The sequence below is a fragment of the Setaria viridis genome, chromosome 2 (genome assembly GCF_005286985.2).
Source record: "Setaria viridis chromosome 2, Setaria_viridis_v4.0, whole genome shotgun sequence".
Lineage (NCBI taxonomy): Eukaryota > Viridiplantae > Streptophyta > Magnoliopsida > Poales > Poaceae > Setaria > Setaria viridis.
Window position 1 is genome coordinate 42845996 of NC_048264.2, and position 27605 is coordinate 42873600.

General features: G+C 46.3%; 4 protein-coding genes across 5 annotated transcripts; 2 read left to right on the forward strand and 2 right to left on the reverse strand.

Annotated features, from left to right (window-relative positions):
• Positions 1 to 1390: 1390 nt before the first annotated feature.
• LOC117843841 (geranylgeranyl pyrophosphate synthase, chloroplastic) lies at positions 1391 to 3139 on the reverse strand. Its single transcript, XM_034724569.2, has 2 exons — positions 2246 to 3139; positions 1391 to 1999 (listed from the first exon to the last, which is right to left on the reverse strand). The coding sequence occupies exons 1-2, from the start codon at positions 2900 to 2902 to the stop codon at positions 1577 to 1579; spliced, it is 1080 nt and encodes a 359-aa protein (XP_034580460.1). The 5' UTR covers positions 2903 to 3139; the 3' UTR covers positions 1391 to 1576.
• Positions 3140 to 5054: 1915 nt separating this feature from the next.
• Positions 5055 to 9891, reverse strand: LOC117843842 (UDP-rhamnose/UDP-galactose transporter 2). The gene is made up of 5 exons (XM_034724570.2): positions 9506 to 9891; positions 9163 to 9347; positions 8873 to 9073; positions 6230 to 6391; positions 5055 to 5738 (listed from the first exon to the last, which is right to left on the reverse strand). The coding sequence occupies exons 1-5, from the start codon at positions 9633 to 9635 to the stop codon at positions 5382 to 5384; spliced, it is 1035 nt and encodes a 344-aa protein (XP_034580461.1). The 5' UTR covers positions 9636 to 9891; the 3' UTR covers positions 5055 to 5381.
• Positions 9892 to 13415: 3524 nt separating this feature from the next.
• Positions 13416 to 16819, forward strand: LOC117843672 (uncharacterized). The gene is made up of 2 exons (XM_034724337.2): positions 13416 to 14302; positions 15974 to 16819. The coding sequence occupies exons 1-2, from the start codon at positions 13512 to 13514 to the stop codon at positions 16617 to 16619; spliced, it is 1437 nt and encodes a 478-aa protein (XP_034580228.1). The 5' UTR covers positions 13416 to 13511; the 3' UTR covers positions 16620 to 16819.
• A 487-nt stretch (positions 16820 to 17306) lies between these two features.
• On the forward strand, positions 17307 to 26808 carry LOC117843670 (uncharacterized). 2 transcript variants are annotated; one of them, XM_034724334.2, is made up of 16 exons: positions 17307 to 17666; positions 18848 to 19062; positions 19322 to 19458; positions 19549 to 19659; positions 19747 to 19848; positions 20383 to 20491; positions 20572 to 20772; positions 21529 to 21697; positions 21809 to 21890; positions 21978 to 22071; positions 22930 to 23026; positions 23662 to 23755; positions 24252 to 24324; positions 25106 to 25279; positions 25974 to 26096; positions 26413 to 26808. In XM_034724334.2, exons 1-16 carry the CDS (start codon positions 17636 to 17638, stop codon positions 26572 to 26574), a joined length of 1974 nt encoding a protein of 657 aa, XP_034580225.1. In that variant the 5' UTR covers positions 17307 to 17635; the 3' UTR covers positions 26575 to 26808. The 2 variants fall into 2 exon arrangements, with proteins under 2 accessions (XP_034580225.1, XP_034580227.1); XM_034724336.2 differs by lacking the exon at positions 17307 to 17666 and having other exon boundaries at positions 18923 to 19062; positions 19599 to 19659.
• Positions 26809 to 27605: the final 797 nt, after the last annotated feature.

Sequence of the window (27605 nt, forward strand, 5' to 3'; positions counted from 1 at the left end):
TCAACAGCACTCAAGTACTGGTAATGTAGACATCAACTACGGCGATCGATTGAGATATGATCGCATATGCATTCATACATGTGGTCACTATGAGAAGCATACTATTCAACTTGTTCAACAAGATGTTTAGACTTTGGAGACTACTCTGCTCCCTTCAGTCAAGAAAGGAAACAGCGCATGCAAGCAAATGTTATGCACAACAGCAGGGGAACCCACCATACATGATTATACTAGTAGAGTAGACGTGAGTACAAGCTACCATGACCAATAAAAGCATGGCTGTATCATATATGCATTTATTCATATGGTGACACGCGAAGATGACAAAAATAAGATCAAACATTCAAACACAAGCTGACGTAGATAGACATACTCCGTAAGTAGGAACATTCATTCATTTGTTCACATGAGAAGCAGAAATTTAGCCTGTTCAACAAAATATCGGGACTACATAGGGCCAGAGAATAGTTTGCCTCCAGTCAAGAAAGCTTACCAAGCTTATAGTGACGGACTAGCATGTACAGGTGAATGATGTACATGATCATACGACAAAAATCTACCAAACATGATTACTAGCAGAGCAGATGCAGGAAGAAGCAACCATAACTAAAACATGTGCATCCATTCATTTGGTCACATGAGAAGCTGGTATTTGGTGTTCATATGAGGGGTCATTGCCTGGAGCCAAATGAAGTGCACGGCTTATGCAGAGCACATATGTGTACTTCAGGATCAAGATATCATAAATAGAATCCTCATACAACCTCAATCAGTGCAATAATAAAGTTCAAAACATTTTGCTGCATAAATTTTATTAGATAGAGCATGTACTATGCACAGCCATTAGATGCTTACATTCTCAAAGAAAACATAAGAGGAAAAAGATATGCATGTAAGCATTTTTTTTCCCGTTCGATCAGCATCGATCATCAATTGGACATTGCTGGGGTGTGCATAAATGTTGATGCATAAATAGCTTATTCTATCAATTTTGTACCATTGCAATTGTCACTTGGTTTACCAAAACTTCCAAATATTGCAGTGATGGTTTACCAGGAAAGAACAACACAAATGATTCTAGCATGGGGCATTGCTGGGGCGTGCCCTATAAGTGGAAGACATCAGATTCTTCCATATGTGATGGTGGCAAAAATACAAAAAATGGTTTCAGCCAGCCATGCAGAGATGTTGAAACACAACAATTTCTGTCTTCAGCCCAATTGCAATGCACCACATAGGAGTAAATTCCAAAATTCTATTCATATATAAGAAAATTAATAATTTTGGTCAACCTCAGCTAGAAATCTATGAATGCTATGCAACTGAATAATTTCCAAATAACATTGCTTGGAGCATTTTGATGGTGTCATGCATGCATAAGGCAGAAAGATTGGCTTCAATCACTTTTATAATTTGATATGATATTCATATTTTCAACTAAACAGACTCCTTACACCAAAGATAGAAAGCTACAGCTAGTATACATCACATGATGATTCGGATGTTCCTGAAACCCAGGTTCAATGACCTTACAAAGTTACAAATCAACAAGATCAACAGCAGAGTAAGCATCACCTCAGTTCTGCCTATGGGCGATATAGTAGGCCAAATGCAATAGAGGTGCTGCCTTCTCTTTGTCGAAACCAGCAAGCTGCTCCTTTGCATCAGAAAGCAACTTTTCTGCAAACTCCCTTGACTTGTCTAACCCCAACAATTTAGGGTATGTCGTCTTGTCACTTGCCAAGTCCTTCCCCGCTGTCTTCCCTAGCTCCTCCGACGACTTGGTCACATCAAGTATATCATCGACCACCTGGAACAGAAGCCCTATTGACCTTGCATACTTCCGCAGCCGCTCAATTTGCTCATCCGTGGCACCGCCGATGATTGCCCCAATGACCACTGAGGCCTCAAGCAATGCAGCGGTCTTGTGGAGATGGATGTACTCGAGGCGTTCAAGGGGCACAATTTCAGATGTGCCGGTCATCTCAAGATCGACGACCTGCAGAGAGCAGACGATCTATTTTCAGCAATTAAGTTATTCAAGTCGCATTCTTTGTTAGAGAGTAGTACTAGTAATTTTGAAGCTCTAATTCAACTGTATGCAGACAAACAGAGAATCTGCATCGTCACTCTTAGGAAGATGCGCCATATAGAGGATGACAGAATTGGCACATTGCCCAATTTTTAATTCCTTTTATTCGATGATGAATAGTGGAAAGTAATAGAATCTGGTAAACGAAGAGACCTGGCCGGCGACGAGGCCCTCCGAGCCGATGCATCGCGCGAGCTCGCCAATGGCGCGGACGACGCGGGCGGGGTGCTTGTCCGGGTCGACGTCCGGCGGGTAGGAGCCAACGCTGGCCATGTGGTGGAAGGCGAGCGAGAGCAGCGCGTCCCCGGCGAGGACCGCGATGGGCTCGCCGTAGACGACGTGGCAGGTGGGCTTGCCGCGGCGGAGGTCGTCGTCGTCCATGCAGGGCAGGTCGTCGTGGACGAGGGACATCGTGTGCACCATCTCGACCGCGGCCGCGGGGGCCAGCGCCCAGGCCTCCCGGCCGCCAGCGACGCCGCACGCGGCGAGGCACAGCGCGGGCCGAACCCGCTTGCCGCCCGCCAGCAGCGCGTACCGCATCGCCTCGTGCAGCGACACGGGGTCCTCCCCCGCCGGGATGGCCGCGTCCAGCGCGCGGTTGACCGCCTCCGCGCGCGACCCCATGTAGGACTTGAAGTCGAACTCCGTGGTCGCCGAGGCGGCCGCCGTGGCCACGATGGCGGAGAAGCGGCGCCGGTGGTGGTGGTGGTGCGCCGCGACGGAGGCGGGCGAGGGCGCGGCGGCGGCGCCCGGGAGGAGGGGGGCGAGGCGGACGCGCGAGGCGGCCAGGGGGTGGAAGGCCATGGCCATGGGTGGCGAACGGCTTTGGGCGGCGATGGTATAAGTGCGGGGGGGATGGGGGGCGTCGTGGAGATTGGGGGTGGCCCCGAGATGTTGCGATCTCCTTATCTTAGAGGTGAGGGAAGCTTTGGACGCTGGCCGGGGCCGCGTCAGTGGAAGTGGAGTGGCCGCCCGGGCGGTGGTGGTGCGGTGGAACGGACACCTTTTTTTTGAGAGCACCGTGACACGCTGTTGAGCCTCTGAGGACGCCGTGTTTCACTTTCTATTTATAGAGACGGGGTGCAGGCAATTCGGTCACAAATGATTGTGAAAAACTCCTCAATTCAAGGCACGTTTGGGACTTTTCAAACTTACATAAGAGTCGGCAGGTAAGAATGGTGTTATTGTGGTGGTAATTGAATGGCAGAATCGTCGATGGATCAGGTTGTTAGGATCTTATCACAAAATTTTGTGGAGCTTTTCTGGTTGTGGGAATTTTGTGGATCTTATCAAATATTGAGAAAACTAATTGAGAGGTACGAGATCGTTGTCCCGGAAAAAAACATGAAATGAGATAGGGACTATGATTTTTGTTTTGTCAATTGTCCAGGGAAATGTCTCTATTTTGCTCGTGCACAATGGCACTCTCTCTAGAATTCATCAAATAAATACCAGAACAATGTCATTGTCCTGTCCTAATTGGATTAGGATGTATGGGGCTGTTCTTTAGTGTTTTGTAATGTTTTCAACGGCCACTGGTTTTGGACAGCACATGTTATAGAAATGTGGCTCAAGGCGATTATTATATTTTTCCTGGCTCTTAGAGCTCAAGGTTGTGAAGTGGATGGCCTTGTAGTTTCGTGCGGAAATTTGATGACCTAACAATCTTAACTTAACTTGGACATGTACTTTGCCTACACTCTTCTCAACTTTGCGTGTAACCGATTCCCTACAACATTTCAAACATTGAACCGTAAGTGGTTAATTTGGTTACGAAGTGCTTCAGTTCAGGCGATGTTTGGGATTGTTCAAATTTAGAGGTGGGGGATTGAATGATGTAAAGCTTTGGGTATTTGAATGATAGGATCAGCTCACAAGAACTACTTTGGGAGAACAAAATGAGGTTAGGTTCTTATCAGACATTTTCTTCTTGAATTTTCTTTGTGGGATCTTTCATAGGAAACCTCCCCCTTTTAACTCTTGTTGAGGAAGACAAATGCAAGTATGATGTGGTCTAGGAAAAAATGGCCTGAGACTGGACTTATGGTATGTTCTCTTGCTGCGAGTTGAGGTTATCCGATGCAATGTCTCTAATTTTCTATTCACGAGGTTAGAAAAGTGACTTTTCTTATCCTGTTTAGATTGTCGCGTTCTTGATCAAACTCTTTGCCAACATGCAGATGCGGTCTAAGCGAACAAGTAACTTCTTCAGTCATGCCGTTACTAGGTATTTTGCTGCTTCTTGGTTAAGAAGTTGCATCAAATCCATACCAGCGCCATTTGTCCGTTCCAAAGGCTAACAGCTTGATTTATTTTCTTAAAGATATTTTGTCACTTTGTGTACCAATATTTTTAAAATTTCCTGTCTCACCCCAAACATGCCAACAATATTTAGATTTGTCGTACTAAAAGTGGCACTGTTAAATTTTTACTGCAAGTGGTTTTCAGATACAATATTTGCAGTCCTTTACTGGCATTTGATTGAGCGTATATAGCCAGCTTGCTAAGAATATTCTCCAACCAAAGAAGCATTCAACCCATCACCATCTGAAGATATATGGAAGGTTGGAAGTTCATAAGTGTGCACATGATTCCCTGCAACCCGGAAGCCAGAAGCCATCGTGCATGAGTCCCACAGCTCACGAGTCAACTCACAACTTCGAACCCAGGAAGCACACCACCACCCACATGCCAGAGGTGGCACGTACATGTGATTGGCCCGCCTGCCGTCCGCATCCACCAGACAAACACCACGTTTGCCAATCCCGCCACGTGCCACCGGCAAGCCCAATCCCTCGCACTCCCGCCCGCACCATGTGGGGCAGGCAAGCTCGACGAAACTCACGACGCCGGTGCGCGGTTCACGTCGCGAAGGGAATCACACGATTCAAAACTACGGCGGCCAGAACCCGACAGCGAGGGCAAAATAAGAAACGCATCGCCGGCTGGAACCTTAGGATCCTACCACGGAGAAACACCTGTATTCCATTATACGAGTCTTGTCACCATCTTCTATAACAACACGCCATCACGGAATTAACAATGGCTCCCTCCACCTCCCCCCACCTGACAAATCCCTAGCAAACTGTCATAGTGTTGTTTCATCTACGTCGAAACCGGGGGCAGCCGTCGTCACCTATGGACGAACTCCCCCCAACAATGGCCAAAATTAACACAAGTGTAGCGTCGATAGCTTCGAGGAGTCCTCGAAGATGCAACTTGGATTGAGCGAGCGCGCACAATTACAAAAGAACAAGAAGAATCAGTGAATCTTCACCACCGCCACCAGCTAGCTCTTCAACTCGCCTTCCTCCAGGTCGGAGGGGGTCAGGCCGCTCACCCTGGCCTTGAGGGGCACGTCCTCGCCGTCCAGCATGTCGCTCTTGTTCCGGGGGATCGGGGTGGACGCCTTCTTCTCGGCCTCCACGGCCCAGCTGTAGACCACCATGCCCATCACGGCGAGCAGCATCCCGAGGATGTTCTTCACGGTGAGGGCCGAGTCGAACAGGATCCAGCCGAGGATCAGCACACACACGGTCTTCATGTGGCCCAAGACCTGGAACGACGTCGCAGAGAACCGCCCAATGCAGAGGTACTGGCTCATGTTGCAGAAGACGGCCAGGGAGCATGAAAGCAGTATGAAGAACTGCAAAACGATAATAACATGAGCTGTTAGATCATAAAGCGACAGTTAACACAATAACACTTTCCAGGCTACTGGAAGAACTGCATACAGAAAGCAGCTGAACAACTGCATTTATCAGCTGCAACTACAATGTAACTGCTAAAACTTCTTTTCAGCAGTTGGTAAATCTGAGTAAAGGCCATGTGTTAGAATCAAGAGATAAGAAATCCTTAGGAAGAATGTTAAGCAATATCAGGGGACCAAAAGACAAACTCTGCTGAGAATTGTGACAGTTCATGATAGAATCATTTATGTCTTCCATTGGCATCACAATTTCAGTACATGTGCGCTACTGAGTCGGGTGTTCACTCCAGTAAAAGAAATATATCATTGAAAGAGCTGAGAATACTGGTCATGAATTTAGAGTTGAAGATAGAACACTCAGGACAAGTAGCATTCATAAGTACAGTGTGCTTTCAAGAACTGAAATTGTGACAGAAGTTATAACTTACAGTTGCTCCTCCTGAAAAATTGTAGTTCAACAACGATCGTCCATTGAGGTAGTAATCTACAAAGGGGCCCAGTATAATAAGTGAAATTGCTTGAATTGGTGCAGTTTTGCTCAGTAGCTCAAATGATCCAATGTTGTACTTCTTCTGAAAGGAGCCAATGGTCTGGGAAGAGAAACATATTGTCAGCTCAGCTCAGGTATAATGGAGTTTATTAAACTGCATACGCATTATTATAGAAAGTAAGTAACTTCCCAACAGAAATTATATTCAACATCCAAGACTAAAGTTCCAACTCTTTATCTACAAATTAGAAGCCTTCTAAAAGTTCAAAAATTTAAACAAACCTCAAAGGCCACACTTTTTATAGTAAAACGCAAACTTCAAATACCACATTTTTGTTAACAACACACCATCTAGAGGTAGAAACGCACTATCATCTGTAGATGTAACAAGATAATGCAAAAAGGCCAAATTTTGCTTCAAATTGATTCCAGTTATTTTGAACTTATAGGATATATAACAGGCAAGGAAATTTCTACAATTGAAGACAGCAAAAGGTAAGGAAGTACAGAGATGTATCTATGAAGCGTACTGCAAATGTGCAGCTTATGATGCATCATATCAACTAAAAAATCATGATAGGGTTGAACTGATAAACTTTAGATACCTTCTTACCCAATGGCCTGTATTATTGTATTTCAGATCTGTGTTACAAAGTTTTGAATACAAGGGGTCTGTGCCCTATGGCCTAGCTATAGTAACTTCACCTTTGTTTGGGTGCTATCTGTCGGGGATAGATCCCCAGTACCCGCAAGGAAGGAAGAAGACGGACTCCTAGGATTCCTCTGTAATCCTACTAGAACTCATACCTTGTAACCGACTAGTAATCCCACCCCTTGGAGTATATAAAAGAGGGTAGAGATCCCTAGATCGGTAGGCGAATACCTCATAGAACCACAACAGAGGACCAAATCCTCAACACCAAACAACACCAACCGCACGGCGCAATATACAACACCCAAACAGGACATAGGGTATTACGCTACTCTAGCGGCCCGAACCTGTATACGTGTCTTGTGTCCTCGCTTTTACCTTCGAGTTCCAGGTCCGATGATCCCCCACCAACCAATCTACTACCTCGGGATACCCCTCGATAGGTTGCCAAATATAAAACACCGACATCTGACGCGCCAAGGAAGGGTGATCGTCGAGATCATCGGACGAGCTTGAAGGATTTTATCATCAACAATCATCAAGATCAATCTACTCTACAAGACAAGAATGTTGTTCTCTCATCCAAACGACGACTCGGTGTGCAACTGCGTCGGAGACTGAGGCGAAGTCGCCGAACAGGCTAATTCCAAGCTAGCATCTGTTCTCGCCAAATTGGAATTCGAAACGGAGTGCGGAGTGGAGCAATTCACCTGCCGCTAATCGTCTCCAAGCATCGAGATCGAGATGGAATAGAATTGGATGGCGTCAAGACGGAATCCTACAGGGGATCGATTTGCTTAGTCGAGTCCGAAGCCGGGACCAGCTTTGTTGATCGGAGACGGAAAAGCACGCCAAGCATCAAAATAAAAAAAACAGCTGCCGCTGTTCCCTCTAGCGCTGGAAATCAATGGTGTATTCAGCTATGCACACACAAAAAAGCTACCAGAACGACTTCAGCTTGCGTGGCAACACCAACAAATCTCCGACGATGCGATCAACTACTTCTACAAGAGCAAGACATCTACGTCAGCTCGCTAACAACTACAACTACTCGTCTCGACTAGAAAACTAGTCGGGGCAGACTTCTCACCGTCAACAATTAGTCGGAATCGACTCCGACTAGTTGGCTTATCAACAATCGACACGGCTTCATCGACAATCGTCCACGAATCAAGCTAAGTCACTTTTTTTAACTATTTCACAGAATTTTTCCTGCTTATTTTCCGCATGTAGGGCAACGCGCCGACTACTTATATGTGTACGTCTCTTGACGAAAATTACCCTCCAGAGCTACACTTTGCCAATTATTCCTAGGGCATGTTAACCGACAGCCATGGGCTTGGTACACCGAATTACGGAGGCTATAGCCACGGTTTTTGTGCACTGAGTTCCGGAACCTGTATAAATTTGTGTCTTGTGTCCTCGCTTTTACCTTCCAGTTTCAGGTCCGATGACCCCCCACCAACCAATCTACTACCTCGGGATACCCCTCGGTAGGGTTGGGTATAAAACACCGACACTATCTCAATTGGCAATAACTGATAATGCTATAGGCTACAACCACAGCAGTGAAGTGATGCCCAAAGCAGCTCAATGGCTTGAATAATGGTGGGAGCAGAAAGGGAAGGCATCAAGAGGATACTAGGGCAAGACAAATAATTAAGTAGTAATCTCTTACCAATTTCAACATATCTTATCATTACTGACCATATTAGTCTAACCAATTTGAACATATCTCATCACTATTGACCATGTCAATTTCAAATACGGTCTACAGCTCAAATTCATAATCACATAATAAAATGTCACTGCACATTGCAGAATATCATCATGGCACCCCGAAACTAGAACTCTTGACATCATAAGCAAGGAACGCACAATGCAAAAGTTTAGCATGAAAGATGGTAATAGACAAGGAAAGGAGCTCACAATCTGTTGCAGCGACGTGCAGAATACCGCCACGCACGCGCAGATGAATCCCTTGGCATTGACCTCGACGTCCGTGACCGTGCAAATCCCAACACCGGCCGCCACAACGACCACCGCAGAAATAACCTTGGTGGTGTAGTGCTTGCTGTTGAGCACCCACTCCATGAGGCAGACCACCGGAATCATGCTCAATTTGGAGATCTGCACAAATCCTCGTCTTGAGCCACACAAGCAAGCAACGCAGGCCAACGGCCGGGGTGTAGGTACGCGAGTGTCAGAGCATGGTATACCTGGTAGAAGCCGACGGAGTTGAGCATGAGGCTGAGGTTCATGCCGGTGATGGAGGTGTTGGCGACGAGCGAGAACCAGACGAGCTCCCAGAGCGGGACGTGCTTGGAGACGGAGTAGCCGGTGGCGTTGGAGATCCAGCCGACGAGCGCCGTGACCGTGAAGTGGAACCCGGTCAGCGTGGTGGCTGCGCGCATTCGCAAGCAGGGAGAGGAAAAAACAAAACAATCAGACGAGACGCCCCCCAAGCAGATCCGCGAATTCCCCGGGCGCCGGCCGATCCGGATTCCATTCCAGATCCGCTCGCGCGCTCCCGCGGGGGAGGAGAGGAGAGCGGGGGGTTACCGAAGGCGAAGGCGTAGCCGGACGAGGACATGAGCTGCTTGTTGGCCATGATGATGCCGACGGAGCTGACGACGTTCATCGCCCAGGCGCCCATGTCGGACACCGCCGGCGGCTTCTTCTCCGCCTCCATCTCGCCTGGCCCTCCTCCCCGGCGGCGGCAGCGGCGGCAGCAGCGCAGCCTCACGCGAACCCGGAGGAGGAAGGGGGGTTCGGATGGGCGGGCTGCACCCCCTGCCGGTCTCTCGTCTCGGTGCCTCACGCGGGACGGGAGGGGCCGCTCGGTTATAAAGCACGGAGGGCGTTGCCGCCTAGACAAGGAAGGGAGGACGGGGAGGGAGGGTTTCGAATTGGGCTGCCTGGGGGCCGGAAGCGTCAACGGGCGCGGGCGGCAGGGCAGGGCAGGGCAGCGGTGAAAAAGGAAAAACTCGCGCGGGGGGGACGACGACGACGACGACGGATTGACGGGGGCGGCGACGCGACGACAGGGCGGAGGGGTCCGCGTCCGCGTCCGCGGCTCGGGAGGGTGGTCGGCTCGGCTGGATGACTGGATCTGGTGCCCGGCCCGGGCCGCGGCGGATGACGCTTTCCTTTTTCCCTGCAGCTTCCACCCCCTTTACGCGTCGCGGCGCAGGATTTTCCCCCAAACGGCAGGCACCGCAACGTGCCCGTTCAAAGTTTGGACTTTGGAGGCGGATCACCCGCGGACCGGTTCCGCTCGTTACTGTCCTGGTCGTGAAAGCTCTTGTCCGCTGGCGCGGTGCACGGAAGCGAGCTGCGAGCCTCTTGCTCGTTTCACGTCGGGGGGGGGGGGGGGGGGGGGGGGGGGGGGTTCCATGTGTTCCGGCGAGTAGACTGCATCGTGTGCTTGCGTGAACCGCGGCACGCTAATATTGTTCCGCGAGAGGCTGGCTCTGTGGCTGCTGCGCCCTCGAGCTGGCTGGATGGACCTTTCCTGGCCCAGCAAGCAAGGTTTCGAGACCGCGGGACTTTTCTTGGCACGGCGGCTATCGTATAAAACTGCCCGGCAGATTCATCACACATTGTGATATTTAGTTTTAGATACAGTTTAGTGGGGAGCACTGCTACAGGCCTCGAGATCCACCACGTACTTGTAAAAGAGTTCATGTACGCCTGAAGTTTGTCGAGGCCGTTTTAGATAGTCTCATCTCAGGCTCCGTTAGTCATCCAATTTCCTTTTTTTTTCTTTTTGTGCAACTTAAGCAGCCAAAGTTAGGATTTTGACTTCTGCGAATGTGGTGGCGACTAAACCATGACGCCAGCTGTGAATTTGCGGGGAGGGCTCTGCACGTCAGTTTCCCGGGATGGAAAACACCCCCGTGTCACCTGACCAGACCATGAAAATAATAGAGGATGCATCGGAGTGATGTAAGGGGTGTTTGGATCTTTAGTCCGAATTAAAATTTATATCACATCGAATATTCGGAGACTAATTAGAAGGACTAAACATGAACTAATTATAAAACTAATTACACAGATGGAGGCTAATTCGCGAGACGAATCTATTAAACCTAATTAATTCATTATTAGCTCATGTTTAATGTAGCATCGCATTGTTAAATCATGGACTAATTAGGCTTAATAGATTCATCTTGCAAATTAACCTTCACCTGTGCAATTGATTTTGTAATTAATTTATATTTAATACTCCTAATTAGTATCTAAACATTCGATGTGATTGGAATTTTAGGAGCTCCTACAACCTAATAAAAAGAAACAAACACCCCTAATTCAAACATCGTCATCAGCGTCGAATTGAGAAAACCTCCGCGTCAGACAGCGAGGTCTCTGGCATAGTGGCATCCGATCAGCACCACCGGCGATGATTGAGATCCCAGGCCCCAGCCGCCTGCATCTGCCCACGCTGAAACAGAGGGAGTTTCGCTTCGATACGCCAGGTTGCCTTTCATCTCTCATCGTCAGTGATTAAAGGTTAGGCCACTGGACCAATGAACCTGCCCGCGAGCAGGGTCCGCTCGCTCCGCCGTTGCTCCGGTCTCCGGGGTTCGGTCGGCATCCAGTCTCCCCGCCGCCGCGTGCCCTCTGACCGGATCTTTCGGGGTGGCTGGTCCACGTGGCAGCGGCGAGGACAGTTCATTTGACTTGGCAGAGCACACGCACACGCTTCCTTCGAGCGAAGCGCACATGCGCATGTACTGCGCGGATACATGGTGCAGATGTTAAGGCACACACGTCCAGCTCACGGCGGATCTATAAGAAAGTAGAATAACGGAAGCTTTGTTCGTGGTGTTGAAGCTAGATGTAGCAAGTACTGCCATTGGGCGATTAAAACAAAGCACTCTCATGTTGACCGGCCACTCTCTTCTTCTTCTTCTTCTTCTTTTTTGACATACCACTATACCAGAAAAAAAAAAGGTTTTCTTTTCTAGACGAACGGCCGCATGACTTGTCTACCATGCAGTTAACCCGTCGCGTTCGGTATGTGTAGAATTGTACAAGTGCTACAGCTTGCAGTACACCTTTGATCCCGAGCAGAGGGGGCACCAGAGGTCGTTAAGACGTTAACCGACGCGGATCCGGCGTTGGGTCGCGGCGCCGATGCTGCCGTAGCGCCGTGATTGGCGATGCCGCGTCCCTCTCGGCCGGCCGCCTCCCTCGGCGTGACGGCGTCGTCGCGGAGAAGTTCCTCGGCACCGACAAGGGATGATGCGTTTTGATGCTACGGCCGGATTAGTTTAGCTTTTGGCCGGGGGCGGTGATTGGCAGCGTCACGTCCCCACGACCCGTGGCCGTGGCCCGTGGGTGGCTCGGCCGGCGATGGCACATCCATGATCCATGTTCCCGTGGGGCAGGGAGAGGGGACACAAGGTGGGTGCGGAATGCAAACAAGCGGCCGATTTGTCTCGTCCCGCTCCGAATCTTGGAAGCGCATGGACGTGCACACCACTCCAACGGGCAACGGCGACGGGAGGGTCGGCCCGGCTGCTGCCACCCCGCTCGACCGCTCCGGCCATAAGCGAGGTCTCGATGAACGATATCTTCACAGCAGCAAAATCACCGTGGCCTAAACTATAACATTTCAATGGGGGGAAAAACAAAACAAAGCAGGAACCTTCTTAGTCTTATACGCTACAAGTGGGTACTGGTATTTCTTTTCGTACGAAGTCCGTATGACATTTCCTCGTCCAAGAAGGATCCTGGTTCTGACGATATAGGTACGGATGCGCTGTACGCCTGTACGATACGAACAGTTGTTTTCGTACCGCGGAGAGATCTGAAGGGCTCTGCTTTGACGAAGGTTTTGACATGTGAGAACAACTTGGCCGTAGCCTCGTAGTGTAGGGGTCGCGTAGAAGCTTTTCCTTGTGTTTTAGCAAGACTACCTGTGCAATCGAAATGTTTAAGGCATGGTGTCCTAAGAAGGATGGAAGACAGGTGTTTTAAGAGAGAAGGCACGAGCGCAACAGTAACACAGCACGGCACCGGAAAGTTTGATAGTGAAGTTGTAGAGTAATATAATGACAACCACTTAGTCCGGCCTAACAATAGAAGTGGACCATTAGGGTGGTAAGTAGTGCTGAATGCCAACTTAGAAGACTACGAGGAAGCCTTTATAGACTAGATCGGCATCATCCATCGACTCTTAACATAATAAAGTAGCAGCCCGTGAAAGATTCAACATATTCATACCTACTTCGTCGAAAAAAAGGAAACAAAGATTAGTACTAACATTTGGTTTGGTCATTATAAGCTCGTTAGTACACTAACTGGGCCGAACTTAAATCTGGGCCGGACTTGAGATGTCATTTCTTACCAAATCCATACATGGGCCCAATTGTTTTGACCTACGACCACGTTCCTGTCTGTTCTCGGCCCAAGCCGTCCTTCCTCTCTCCTTCCAGCTTCACCCACAAAACCCTGGGGGCTCGTTCCCCGCTCTCGCCTAAACCTCACCTCGCCTCCACCCCCCTCAATCCCGGCCAAAAGGCGAACCACAGAACCGGCGGCGGCGCGGCGGGTGGTGGCCATGGCGGAGCTGAAGCGGCTGTCGGAGAGCCGCGACCTGACGCGTATCGAGCGAATCGGCGCGCACTCCCACATCCGGGGGCTAGGGCTGGACTCCTCCATGGAGGCGCGCGACGCCTCGGAGGGCATGGTCGGGCAGCTCCCGGCCCGCCGCGCCGCGGGCCTCATCCTCCAGCTCATCCGCCAGGGGAAGATCGCTGGCCGCGCCGTGCTCATCGCGGGCCAGCCCGGCACCGGCAAGACGGCGCTTGCCATGGGCATCGCCAAGTCGCTCGGCGCGGAGACGCCATTCGCCTCCGTCGCCGCCTCGGAGCTCTTCTCCCTCGACCTATCCAAGACGGAGGCGCTCACGCAGGCCTTCCGCCGCTCCATTGGCGTCCGCATCAAGGAGGAGGCGGAGATAATTGAGGGCGAGGTTGTGGAGATCTCTATCGACCGCCCCTTATCTGCCTCCAGCGCTGGCGGCAGCTCCTCCGCGCCTTCTGGTGCTACTGCGGCTGGTAAATCCGGGAGGCTTACGCTGAAGACCACGGACATGGAGACGGTGTATGAGCTCGGGGGGAAGATGATTGAGGCTCTTGGGAAGGAGAAGGTGCAGAGTGGGGATGTGATTGCGCTTGACAAGGCCTCTGGGAAGGTCACTAAGCTTGGGCGTTCCATTGGGAGGTCGCGGGATTATGATGCTGTTGGCCCACACACCAAGTTTGTCAAGTGCCCTGATGGTGAGCTCCAGAAGCGCAAGGAGGTCGTGCATTGTGTCACCTTACATGAGATCGATGTCATCAATAGCAGGTATCTTCTCACCCCTTCCCATCAATTCTTGCATACCTAGATTGGAACTTGGAAGAGATGCTTACACAGCTAACAATTTTTATAAACTGAACAATTCTGACAAGGGAATTCACACTGAACATTGTAATGTATTGATGTAGTATACAGTGACGTTGAACAATTGCTCCTGCAAATTACCGCTGCAAGAAAACACACGCCAGTAGAAAATAATTCCCAGCAAGAATTTGGAATTCTACAGACTAGGACAATATACAATAAATCACATTTATCTTGTCTATGCTGACCTTAAGAATCCTAGTAGAGATATTAAGGGGCACTATGTCTTGCAAATTACCACTGGAAGAAAACATATATGAGTAGAAAAAATATATCCCAGGAATTCTAAATTCTACTTGCTAGGCTAATCTACATCGGCTTGGGACTACCTTGTCTATGCTGAGCTTAAGTGATGTTTCATTGCTAGCAGCCCACTGCTGTTCTGGGAAGTCTTGCCAACCGATTTTTTTTAAAGTCCTGCCAACGATCCATTTTTAAGGTTCGCAAGCAATTGCTAGCTCAACAAAGGATCACTCATTACGCCATGATGATTTATTTAGATTTCACTTCCACTAGTATGGCTACGATTTGTAGAAATATTTGTTATTCTATGTCAACTAATGTTATGGTTCATTTGGAGATCATTAAGCATACGTGCAGACTATGCAGTGGCCATGAAATCACGACCACTTAAATTATATGCTTACACAAGTCAGAAGGTAGTTTATGCTTATTTCATTATTAGAAAAATGAAGCAGCAACTTGTGGTTGATAACTTGATCATGCCAATTCTTGACAGATGGCTTGAAAGTAAGATTCAGAAATCCTAGTTTTGGCACTGCTCATGTATTAAGATTACAGCAGTACCAAGATAAATCTATCACTTTAGTGAGGTCAATTTGTCATCATATTGTTTAACTGAAGTAGAACTGAAGTCCCAATCCCATTGAAGCATCATGAAGTATAATTTTACCTACAAATCTTAGTGTTCACAGAGATTTTCCATTACATTTTGGAAAAAGATGATGCACTCAGATAAGATATCTAAATCTAGTGGGTACTAAACTAGAAAACAATTTCAGGTATAATTACAATTGTGCCACACTAACTAGGACCATTTTTCCATTAGTCCTGGTAGAGAGGATGCTGCATTATCTAGTATACAATCTGGTCAAAGGACCTGCTAGATCTTGGTTGACCTTCCAGTTTTGTGCATGGATGGACTTCTAGATGACATGGTCCATGACAATAACTTACCCTATTGGTACTAGTTACCATTTGTCACATGTTAGAAGTATTGTGTGTGTATAGTTCATATGTAAGGCACCATGCTCGGACTGCAGAAGTATTTTTTATTTTACAAGCATATAATAAGTTTCTGCAACAATTGATGTCTATAACTGATCTTGATGCTATATTTTTGCTGAGGTTCTTCTTTACCTTAACTGTTGAAATCGCTGCATGGGTCTGTTGGAAGATATTTTTTGTTGGGCTGCATTTACCTTCCCTCTTTGTGTAAAATCTTCCCATACTTGTAGGTCACAAAGTTTACTGTGTCCATGTATTTTGCTTGTTTTGTTTAAACTATAGTGTCCCACCCTACTCATTTCTATTATCTTGTTATGTTCTGTCCAGGACACAGGGTTTTCTTGCACTGTTCACTGGTGACACTGGTGAAATTCGTGCTGAGGTTCGGGAGCAGATTGACACAAAAGTTGCAGAGTGGAGAGAGGAAGGAAAGGCTGAGATTGTGCCTGGCGTTCTGTTTATCGATGAAGTCCACATGCTAGATATCGAGTGCTTCTCCTTCCTCAACCGCGCATTGGAAAATGATATGGCTCCGATCCTAGTCATCGCAACAAATCGAGGGATCACATCTATCCGCGGGACAAACTACCGGTCGCCGCATGGGATCCCACCAGATTTCCTCGACCGGCTCCTGATCATCACGACGCAGCCCTACACGGAGGACGAGATCCGGAAGATCCTGGACATCCGGTGCGACGAGGAGGACGTGGAGATGTCTGCAGACGCCAAGGTCCTGCTCACCAAGATCGGTGTGGAGACCTCCCTGAGGTACGCAATCCACCTGATCAATTCCGCCGCGCTGGCCTGCCAGAAGCGCAAAGGTAAGGTGGTGGAGATGGAGGACATTAGCCGGGTGTACCAGCTGTTCCTGGACGTGAAGCGGTCGACGCAGTACCTGATGGAGTACCAGAGCCAGTACATGTTCAATGAAGTGTCGGGGGAAGCAGATGGAAACGATGCGATGCAGTCTTAGATGAATCCTCGTGTTACAAGATGGTGGTTGGATTATGTCGTGTATTTCGGATGGTTCTTGCTTGTTTTAGGTTGCTGTTACCCTGACGAGGCGTGGTACGTGCGGTGGACTGTGTCTGTGTGTTAGCTGCTGTAGGTGACTATGCAATTCAATGGATCTGGTCAAAATTCATCCCAGCTAAGTGCGGTGATTTGTTTAAATCTGTATGGCAATCTCGTGCTGTATGTCGTGCTGGATCGTCGGAATAGTTTTCGGTTCGAAACGTGGGCATCGAGAAGCTTGTTCTGGACTGAAAAATGCAACGCTTTTGGCAAGCATTTGAACTGCCTTTTGCCTCTTGTCATAGAAATAACGCCGGACTTCGGTGTCCATGTGAGGCGTGACCATGTGTCCAGTGCCATGTGCAAACCATCGCACGTGCACGGCAAGCCTCGCTTTTCTGCGACGTGCTCCTCCGCCCACTGCTGACCGCCGGCGCGGCACCCCCGCGCCCGGCGCCGCCCGCACCGCCGCACGTCGCCCCGGGAGAAGCCGTGCTACCCCGTCACAGCTCACGGGAGTGTGCGTATTGCATTTTGCAAGCACAAAAAAAAAAAAAAGCATTACGCGAGCGAACCGATGAGTTTTCCAGAAGCGAGGCACACGCCGGCGGTTCCTCAATCCTCCCCTTCGTTTATTTTTGCTCCTCCCCGCACGCCACACGCCACGCACAGTGCCATCACCCCCACCTCCTCGCCGCACCACCCGCAGCGCGCCATCCAGTCACCAGGTGTGATCATTGATCCCCGCTAGGCCGCCACGCCACCGTCGGTCGGTCGGGGTCCCGCCCCTGCCCCGCTCCCCGCCTCCGGTCCCGTGAGACGTCGGGGGTCTCGCGCAGCAACTGCTCCCTCCACGGCTCCACTCCCCCGCTCTCCCATCCCCACACCACTCCCAACCCCCAGCGCTCGGCGCCACCGCCGCTCCGCTCCGACTCGGCGCTGTCCTTCCGGATCCATCGTCCTTCCGCCGGCGCCATGGAGCCCGGCGATTCCAACTCCACCGCAGGTACACCGTACACCCACTGATCCCCTCTCTCCTTCCTCCGCCGTCTCACGTCTGATCGAACTGGGCTGCTCCCGGGGACAGCTCGATCGATCGGGGCCCTCATTGGGTGCTCCCGGATTGTCGATGCTTGGTTTCCTACAGCTGGTCGGCGGGCGCTAAATCGCAGTGCCCTCCAGGACCGATGTGGCGACCTTTTTGTCCGCAGAGGTCCAATCCTTGTATAGGCTATTGGATTGTCAGTTGAACTTGCTTTGGTGGCCACCTTCCTGATGTTTATTTTGTTGGCATTCCCTGGAGCACTGGCAGTCAATTTCGATCCGTTATGAGCCCAAGCCAGTGTACTGGTGCATTTTGTGCCATGACTGTTTGGAGGTGAAAACCATGCAAACACTAAGCGGAATATGTGGGGAGTTCAGTTTAACTGGGAATGCTGAATCAATGGGGTAGCAAATGGATCAAACCAAAAGGCTCATCATGAGACTGATTGGCTAACTAGCCCGAGAAGGGCCATCTGTTATGTATATTCATATCTGACTAAACTCGGACCTTTTACCCCCTTCTACTCAACAATGCGCGTGCCCATATCCATATATACTTAAATGAAGAAATTGTCCAGTTCAGATCAATATTCCATATTTAACATGATATCATCCACACATCGGGAGTTTTGATTGAATTAGATTGAGGGGGGATATAAGCAGGTGACATCAAAACGGTCTGCACAAGGAGTTAGCAAGCTAGTAACAAGTGATTTGGCTTTGCAATAGGTACTACCTTGCAATAGATAACACCCCAATTATATTGTATCAGAGGTACACAAGTTTTGCCTCTGAAGTCGTCATGGGAAGCATGTATTAGTTGACCTAAGCACCTGAACTGCGACCAAAGTGTGCTCAGCTTGCGCATTCCTTGATTCATCGAGCTCAATATTGTTTCATTTCTTTCAGTGTCAAGTGCATGTATTGGAGCCTCTTATACTGGCAGTTTGCATTTCATTGCACAGTATATCGTAAGAAGAAAGTCTTTTGCATACTGTAATCTCTGGTTCATAATAAGCTACAGCTTTCTTACGAATAGTGTGAAAGATTTTATATTATATTTAAAAGTTTTCTGACATCCATTAGATATAGGAATCTTTTACTTAATTTATTTCTAAATCCTTTGCCTTTGTGTGATCACAGGAGGGAAGACACAAAATGCTTCGGCACCACCTGTTGAAGGTGTAGCTGGAGGAGGGACTAGTTATGGATGGGTGGATGGAGGCTTGCGGGGTACAAGTCTGGGTGCCGGTGTAATTGATCCTACAAAAGTACACTCAGAAGATCTGTTGCATGTCTGGTCAATGCCCAGCACAGCAAATGTTAGCCAACAAGAAGCACCTCGACCTCTAGAGAAAGTGAGTTGTACTGCATTTTATCGGCACTGGTTTCTTGCTTCAGCCTGTGACTAAAAATAATCTTTTAGTTGTGAATTGTGATGCTAATGTTCAATATTTTTTTCCTTGATATGATGTCCTTTTATTTTGTCCTTTAAAGTGTGACACTGTATTTTTCAACTGTAATCAGATTCAATGTGCTTTCAGTTGCCGCGATTCGACTTATTACTATTTGATTATGTTCCTCCCCAAAAATTTTAAACTTTATGCTTTCCTTTAGGTTAACCTTCTGGCAGCAAGAAATGAAAGAGAAAGTTTTCAAATTGCTTTACGCCCAAAGGTTTCATGGGCCACTTCAGGTATTGCAGGGTCTGTGCAGATTCAGTGCACCGATCTCTGCTCCTCCTCAGGAGACAGGTTTGTTTGTTTAATATTTAGAACATCTTTACAAGGGGAGACTAGCGTTTGCACAGTTCTATTTCGATGATTGTAACAGTGATGTACCAGGTTAGTGGTTGGTCAGTCCATAACTTTGCGACGTGTGGTGCCTATCTTAGGTGTACCAGATGCTCTTGTGCCTATTGATCCACTCAGTCCTCAAATAAGTCTTCACCCAGGGTACTGCCTCTGTGCTTTGGATAACTAACTTATAGCAAAGGTTTTTCCCTCCTTTACGTAAATGCAACTTCACTTTTGCTTGTACAGGGAGACAGCTGCAGTATGGGTATCGTTAAACGTTCCGTGTGGACAACCACCTGGTTTATACGAGGGTGAAATATTCATTACTGCGGTTAAGACAGAACTAGAGTAAGCATTCCCTTGCTGCTTTCTATCTTGTTATATCAGAAATAAATGTTGCCTTTAGGCTTACAGGAAAAAAAAACCAAAACAAATATATCTTAGTTAGGGATGCTTCCGCACAATTGTCAGTTCTTAGTTATGACACTGACCCAAGTGTTCAAATGTATGCTAGAGAAAGAGATGTCATTAAACACATTCTATATGAATATATCGGATATAATGTGGTGGAAGGATCACTCTGTAAGTAACATAAGCTTTTCTTAAAATGTGTTGCTTGAGATGTCAAATTCAGATCCTTGAGTAACCTATTGAGTTTACCTACTTATATACCTTAGTCCGTAGCTACTTTTAAAAAGGTCTGGAAAGATTCAGGTCATGAAAATATGAAACAATCATCTTATTGTAAAGAAATATTTTCATGGTGCTGTTAAACAAGAATCCCAAGCTCAATCAGATACTGGCATGCTCACAAGTGTCCAGGTGACATTTAGCTTTGATTTCTGGGCTATACTTTTTTACTGGCTTATTTTCTGGTTGCAGTTCCAGAACAGAATCTCTACCAAAATCTGAAAGGTACAGGCTGCATAGAGAATTGAGAAGTTGTCTTGACATCACTGAACCCAGAGACTACTCGTCGTCAGAGGAAATGGTATTCTGCTCTGATCATACATTCTTAAGGATTAGCTGTGTTATTCCTTTTCGCTTTTCTAATAGTGCTATAACATTTAGGTACAAAGGCTAACATCAGCTTCTACCACACTGAAGAGGATGTTGGATAATCCAGCACTCCAGGACTGTCAAGAGAATAATGGATTTGGAGACATGATGGATGAAGATGTTATGAACAATGTTTCAGTTCGTTTGAAGTTAAGCCTTACTGTTTGGGATTTCACTCTCCCAGTGACACCTTCGTTACCTGCTGTTTTTGGTGTATCCTGGCAATATTCCCTTTTACTATTTTACATTTACATTTCTGTGATGTGCAAATGTTATGGGTCTTGGTGCAATGGGCTATAGACCTATGGGGCCACTTGACCTGGCAGGCTCGGCGGCGGCTAAAGGCTGTTTCAGGGCTGCTGACCTGGCCGAACTAGCAGCAGGGGCGCGTGTGCCATAGGGGTAAAAGGGCCCCTGCCTTTCTTCATCGACGTAAGGTTTACCAACGACTGTTTTAGGATGTTTGAACATTGGCTTGGTTTAGGAAAGTTTGAGATAGGATTTGGAAATTAGAGTTTGCTCTGGACTTTGGAAAGTTGAGTTTAGGAAATGACGTATCCAATATATAGGGATTCCATCGTTAAGGTTTGTTTGCTCATCAAGTTGGGTGGGTGGGGACTGGGGGTCCCTATGTAGTAATTGCCAACGTACTCATTTTAATGATCAAGGAACATAATTTCGCCATCCTCCTTGTTGGCGAGAACGGGTCGACGTTAACATCCCGTCCCTCACCCCCACACTGCGTTTGGCTACAACTTCAATCCTCCCCAAGCAACCACCCTCCTGGCAGCAACGCAATAATCGGAACCACATTTTATAATTTATGGTTGAATTGTCTATATCAGTGTTCTGTTGCAGCTTCTGACAATTCACATTTGAATTGTCCATACCAATGTTTTGTTGCAGCTTCTGACAATTCACATGTGAATTGTAATTATATGAATGTGTTTTCTTTTGACTACACCTTAGATATCTGAAACTGTCATTGAAGATCGTTTCTGTTTGGAGCATGGCACTGAAGGATGGTATGATGCACTGGATCATCACTTTAGGTGGCTCCTCCAATATAGAATTAGTCCATTTTTCTGCAGATGGGGTGATAGCATGCGCATTCTAGCATACACATGCCCTTGGCCTGGTAATGCTTAGATCTCTTTATTTCTCTCCGTCATAAAGAATATGCTGGTCCATTGGAACTAATCATCATGTGTGATATTATTTTCCACTCTTTCTTCTTCTATATTTCTAGCTGATCATCCGAAGGCTAGCGAATATTATTCTGACCCAAGATTAGCAGCATATGCTGTACCCTATGCACCTATCCTATCATGGTATTGCTTTAATCCTTCTAAATTTATATCACCTTAACTGATTCAGCTTGTTAATTTAAATAATTTGGCTCCTTTTTTTTTTAACAGTACTGATGCTGCAAAAAATTCCTTGAGGAGAGAAGTTGAAATCTTAAAATCGAAGCCTCATTGGTCAAAAGCTTACTTCTATTTGTGGGATGAGGTGTGTTGTTTAACTTTTCTGCTATGTCCTGATTCCTGGAAACACCCATGCAGAGGCATGGAGTAGGGCGATCTTGTCGTAGTTATTGTTATGGGTTCCGATCTCTACTCTTCTTAAATCAAAGATACAGAGTTACACCTGTGAGTTCTCCTTTTAGTTTTATGCACGTCCAGTGGACATGCTCCCGGAACAGAAAGTTAAATTCACTCAGCTTGTAGTGTGCCTTCTGATCCCATATCAACTTTAAGATCCAATTAGGGCTTGGTTAAATCTATGATGTTGAATCTTGGAACTAGAATGTTGTTATCATTAATAGCAATTAGTCTATTGGAGGCTATATATGATTTTTTTTCTGAAAGAAAATTCATGAAGGGAATTATTTGCTAGTTTGTTGGTGTTCTATTGCCATTACATCCAATCTTGCCTAAATTAGTCTGTTGGTTGTAGCTTAGATGATACTCCCTCCATTTCATTTTGTAAGGCATGCATGCATTTCAAGAGTCAAACCTTATGATCTTCAACCACTAATTAGCATCACAAGATATAGAACTTGTAATATGAAACTGATATAGCTGCGTCCACATTTTGAAGTACTTCCTTATGATTATGATTTTTGTTGCTACAAACAGTATATTATAAGAGAAATTAAGATCTGTGGGTACAAGCGGTAATGGTGAAGACAACTTGTATATGCACTTCCACTGCGCAACTAACCATTGCTTAGAGGTTTGATAAACTCACTGAAGTTGTCGAAAACTCAAAATAAGTAAATGAAGTTGCCAAAAACTCAAAATAACTATTTCAACCATTGGAGATGAATTAGCCTACAATAATTACAATTGTTTTCTATTTTTTCAGCCATTGAATGTGGACCAATATGACATGATATGCAACATCTCTAATGAGTTAAAGTCGTATGCACCTGACGTGCGAATTTTAACAACTTATTATTGTGGTGAGTATATGGCAAATCTGATGTCTTTTTCTTGATGAACACTGCCTGTATTTAGAAAACTTTCATTCTTGAGTTGTGCTGATAACCGTACAGTTTTCTTTTATACTTAACATGAAGCTTAGCAGACAATTTAGAATTTAATCATAGTTTACTGATGTCCATCACATTATATTATTCTATAGTGTATCTGGGAAAATGGATGCAATGGGAGCAAGATGTGAATGGGTGGCACAATGAACTAATATAGAGTTATAGACTTAGCCTTGTTACAACATGAGGTCTACTGTGTTTTATTTATGTTTATGAATGGATATATGATTTCATAGAAGTGACAGAAGATTTTCATCTTTGGTAGCATTATGAAGTATGAACTAATATAGAGTTAAAAAGACTTAGCCTTACATGTTACAGCATGAGGTCTACTGTCTTATTTACTTATGTTTATGAATGGACATATGATTTCATTTTATAAAAGTGACAGAAGATTTCACTTTTGATATCACTTTTCTGGCATGGTGTCAGTGTTATGTTCTGGAAAGTTTAGATGATTATACCTACAGAAGCCATTGTGGTTGACAACTTACAAATTTCTCTACAATAAATATTTTTTCTTATAATTTGAATGATCTGTATAGGCCCAAGTGGCTCTGAACTGGCTCCTTCTACATTTGAAGCTTTTGTGAAAGTTCCAAATGTTTTACGTCCGCACACACAGATCTTCTGCACAAGGTATGCGCTGCTTCTGGCTTATATTTGCATTTTTACTGTGTTGCTAAACTGTTTTATTCATAGCATATGGTAAGATTCTACTAACATAACAAATAAGGTTCAGAGTGTTAGCGTTTTATCATATCTTGCATCACTGCCGTACAAATCCTGGGGTGAAGACCCTAACTTATGTATTAAATGAACAAGATCTCGAGAATCCATGCTATCATGTTACAAAAGTTAGACCAAATAGATTGAACTATCAACCCTATGTGCGAGAGAAAACCAAATTTCCCTTCTCATGAACCATTGACACAACGATTATGTAGCACTGAGCCACTGACAATCTGATGGAACTTAAAGCTCCAATACATGTTGGGGATGTGGTGTCACTGTGTGGATGTTGCGTAGCCTCAGAAGCATTGGTGGCTTGGTGCAAACTAACAATAGTTTTACACCACTTATGTATTGGGCCAATAAACCACTTTGGTTATTGATCTGTCGTTTTCTTAAACAGTGAATGGGTTCTTGGCACAAGAGAAGACCTAGTGAAGGATATTGTTGCTGAACTACGACCTGATCTGGGTGAGGTAAGAAGATTCTGTTCCTCCAAAATTTGTAAACCTTGGCTTTTTTTTAATTGCATTTTAAGCACATACCGTTATCAGAGAGGATTAATGATATTACATTATTTGTTTTCAAGTAACATTGGTTCTAACTGTATAAAATCTAGTAAGGCAATTGGATGAGAGTGCACCCGATCCATTCATTTGTGAAATATTTTTGTGAATGACTCCTTGTGTGACATTTTACCGTTATTTTTTATTTTGTTGTTTCTATGTTCATCTAGTGCTCTAACAATGGCCCTTTATATCTAGTATTTTAGTATGTATTGTTGCTCGCTGTGGTCGGAGGTCAGGAAGGAAAGCCTCTTCTTGATGGCATTGGATGTTTTCTTTGTTTTTATGATTATAGTATTCATGTTATGTTTTCTTGTGGTTGAAAGAATTTTTCAAATTTGTTTTATGAGCTCCCTTGCATTGATTTTATGATGAAGTTCTTATCTGTTGAGTGCAGGCAAGACTATAGTCTTAACTAAATGATTATGTGCCTACGTACTGTTATCTTTATTTTGGATACTGCAATCTGCATTGAAGCATACTTCCTGTTACCAGATTATGCTACAGCCTACTCTTTCAAAATTGGATGCCTTTTTCACAATAAAGTGCAAACCATGTCAGCTGCCCTGGCCAATTACATTTATTTGGCTCTTCTCATTTAGCTTGAACTTATTCATTTGCCAGTCAAGCATGGAGTCATCTGTTATCTTTAAAGTTTATATCTTGATGGGCTTATCTGGATCCTATTTAGGAGTGGTGGACATATGTTTGTATGGGCCCTTCTGATCCTCAACCAAACTGGCACCTTGGAATGCGCGGAACCCAGCACCGGGCGGTGATGTGGAGAGTGTGGAAGGAAGGTGGGACAGGATTCCTCTATTGGGGTACCAACTGTTATGAGAAGGCAATGATTCCAAGTGCTGAGGTATGCTGTGGCATGGAAAGCGTCTTTATATAATGGCCTGTCATTAATACATGATCGAATTGTTTTTCCTGGCTCATGTAAAAACCACCCAGTAAGATTTACCGCTTAGTATCTTATTTTCTACCCATGTTGCAAGACTTGCAGTGTATACTGATAGTTTTGGGTTTTAGTCTCTGTGGTGAAAGATATTAAATAATAAAGCTCCTGTGTCAGAGCAATTTTAAGTGTGTGGGGGGCATAGGCTTGATTGCTTATGCATATACAATAGTACGAGTGTATGACTGTGAGCAGGTAAAGATGCTTTAGGTTGGTCATGTTGTTATACGATAAAGCAAGAGTATATTTGAACAGATTTGTTTATGCTAGGTAATAAATGTCCATTTATATGCTAATGACACTTCTCTTACTCCAACACTGAGACAAAAGCTCTAGCTAGTATGTAAGTGGCTGGCGATTCTTGTTTTATAAGATTTGTGTTCTGCAGATACAACTTAGTTTAAACTTTAATTTTAGTCTTGGTTTTGGAACTGTTGTACAGATTTTGTGTTTTAGTTTGCAATTGTTGCAGTTAATATTCTACATACCATTTTGTATTCTTATAAACTAAGAATCACACATTATTGTTCTGACTAAGTTCAGCTCTAGCATCCAACCATTTCTTCATTTCTGATTCTCAAACTTTGCGGTGCCACAGATCTGTTTCCGACGTGGCCTTCCTCCTGGCGACGGGGTCCTGTTCTATCCTGGTGAAGTGTTCTCTTCATCACATGAACCAGTTGCATCCACCCGACTAGAGCGCATTCTCAGTGGCATGCAGGTGATGATTTTGCTGATATTTTTTATAAAAAAAACACTTTTTTAGCTTTTGAGCCTTCGAGTAAGAAATATTCATACCAAAAGTTGTTGCCGAGCACTTTATCTGAACTAGCCTTATTGAGTCATTGTAATTATACTTGGCATTTTTCAAGGGTTATACTTATTGGAAGCGTGCTAGGAACTAATCCCACCTGTTCAATTGATTCCCATTGCAAAGCTCTCAGCGATGAATATGGCAAATTAGAAACAGTGTACCTGTGCGATTGCTCGCGCTTGCCCTGTGCTCACGGGTGTTTATTATTGCTTTTTCAATGCAGGACATCGAGTACCTGAAGCTTTATTCTTCACGGTATGGGAGGGAGGAAGGCCTGGCCCTTCTCGAGAAGACGGGCATGTATCTTGGCCCCGATCGGTATACGCTCGATCATGGACCGGTAGATGTGATGCGGGGTGAGGTATACCGCACCTGCAGGTCTTAGAGCACGGAATTGCCAGAATCAGATGTTGTGCATCATGTTCGTTCACCGTAGTGCCTTTGTTGTTTTGTGTATGTAAGGGTGTTACGTTATGCTATCTACAACGTATTTAGCGATGTAGAACTTGGTAGATACTCTTGATGAACGATCAGCTCATCAGACAAAGCTAACTATCGCCTGGTGCATCTTTTCTGCCTATTCTGCCCGGTTGAATCTAGTTAGCGTGGTTTTCATTGAGTTGCTTGAAGTCCGGAGAAAACCCCCAAAGATGATCTGTCTGGTCCAGGGTTAAGAAAAGCCCAGGTCTGGCCATGACGCAAGGCCCAAGCAGCTACTGGAAGCGGGCCCTATCTGCTGCAACAGGATTGACACGAGATTCGCATTCTCTCTCGATTCCCCCAAGCGACGCTGCACCTCTACCTCCATCCCCCCGTGTCGGTGAGGGGCGTCGCGTGCCCTACACTCCTTGCCGCCTTAGCAGCAGCCCCTACCCGTGGAAGGAGAAAGCCAGAAAGGACCTGAAATTGAAATATTCTCTCGCTAGTTGTTGTTACTACCTCTCTCCCTCTCTCGCAATTTGCAGCGCAGGGAAGAAGAAAAAAGCGCATCAAATCGGCCGCGTTTCCGCCGTGACGATTCCGGCCTCGCGACGGACGCTGACGCCTGCCGCCGCGGTGCCCCGTCGCTTTCGAGGTCGGTAGCGCCGTGGCCCGACGCGGCGAGCTCCGGACCCAGGGCCAGACCGGGAGCCGCCCGCTCCAGGCCCCCGTTTAGCTCAATAATCTACGTTATCCTCGGCCGGGGCGCCATCACAGGTAATAAGCTTCCAAAAACAGGGTGGTTTCTGGCTTTCAGCACAGGCGCCCGGTCGCTGTCGCCCATCCACCCTCGACGGTTTCCTCACAAACATGTTCGCCCGATTTATATCTATGTATATATCTGTATATGTATATCTCCATGTGAAACGAGCGAGAGAGATTGAGAAAAAAAAACACTTGCATCGAGGTCCTTGTCACGGGTTCCACAGAAGCCTT

Excerpts from the sequence above, each read along its gene's own strand:
- LOC117843841 (XM_034724569.2), bottom strand. The coding sequence starts at position 2,902 with ATGGCCATGGCCTTCCACCCCCTGGCCGCCTCGCGCGTCCGCCTCGCC. Across the intron at positions 2,000-2,245 it reads AGGGCCTCGTCGCCGGCCAG|GTCGTCGATCTTGAGATGAC; the intron begins GTCTCTTCGTTT and ends TGCTCTCTGCAG.
- LOC117843842 (XM_034724570.2), bottom strand. The coding sequence starts at position 9,635 with ATGGAGGCGGAGAAGAAGCCGCCGGCGGTGTCCGACATGGGCGCCTGG. Across the intron at positions 9,074-9,162 it reads ACTCCGTCGGCTTCTACCAG|ATCTCCAAATTGAGCATGAT; the intron begins GTATACCATGCT and ends GGATTTGTGCAG. Across the intron at positions 5,739-6,229 it reads ATTTTTCAGGAGGAGCAACT|TTCTTCATACTGCTTTCATG; the intron begins GTAAGTTATAAC and ends ATCGTTTTGCAG.
- LOC117843672 (XM_034724337.2), top strand. The coding sequence starts at position 13,512 with ATGGCGGAGCTGAAGCGGCTGTCGGAGAGCCGCGACCTGACGCGTATC. Across the intron at positions 14,303-15,973 it reads ATCGATGTCATCAATAGCAG|GACACAGGGTTTTCTTGCAC; the intron begins GTATCTTCTCAC and ends TGTTCTGTCCAG.
- LOC117843670 (XM_034724334.2), top strand. The coding sequence starts at position 17,636 with ATGGAGCCCGGCGATTCCAACTCCACCGCAG. Across the intron at positions 19,459-19,548 it reads TGCTCCTCCTCAGGAGACAG|GTTAGTGGTTGGTCAGTCCA; the intron begins GTTTGTTTGTTT and ends GTGATGTACCAG. Across the intron at positions 22,072-22,929 it reads ACTTCTATTTGTGGGATGAG|CCATTGAATGTGGACCAATA; the intron begins GTGTGTTGTTTA and ends CTATTTTTTCAG.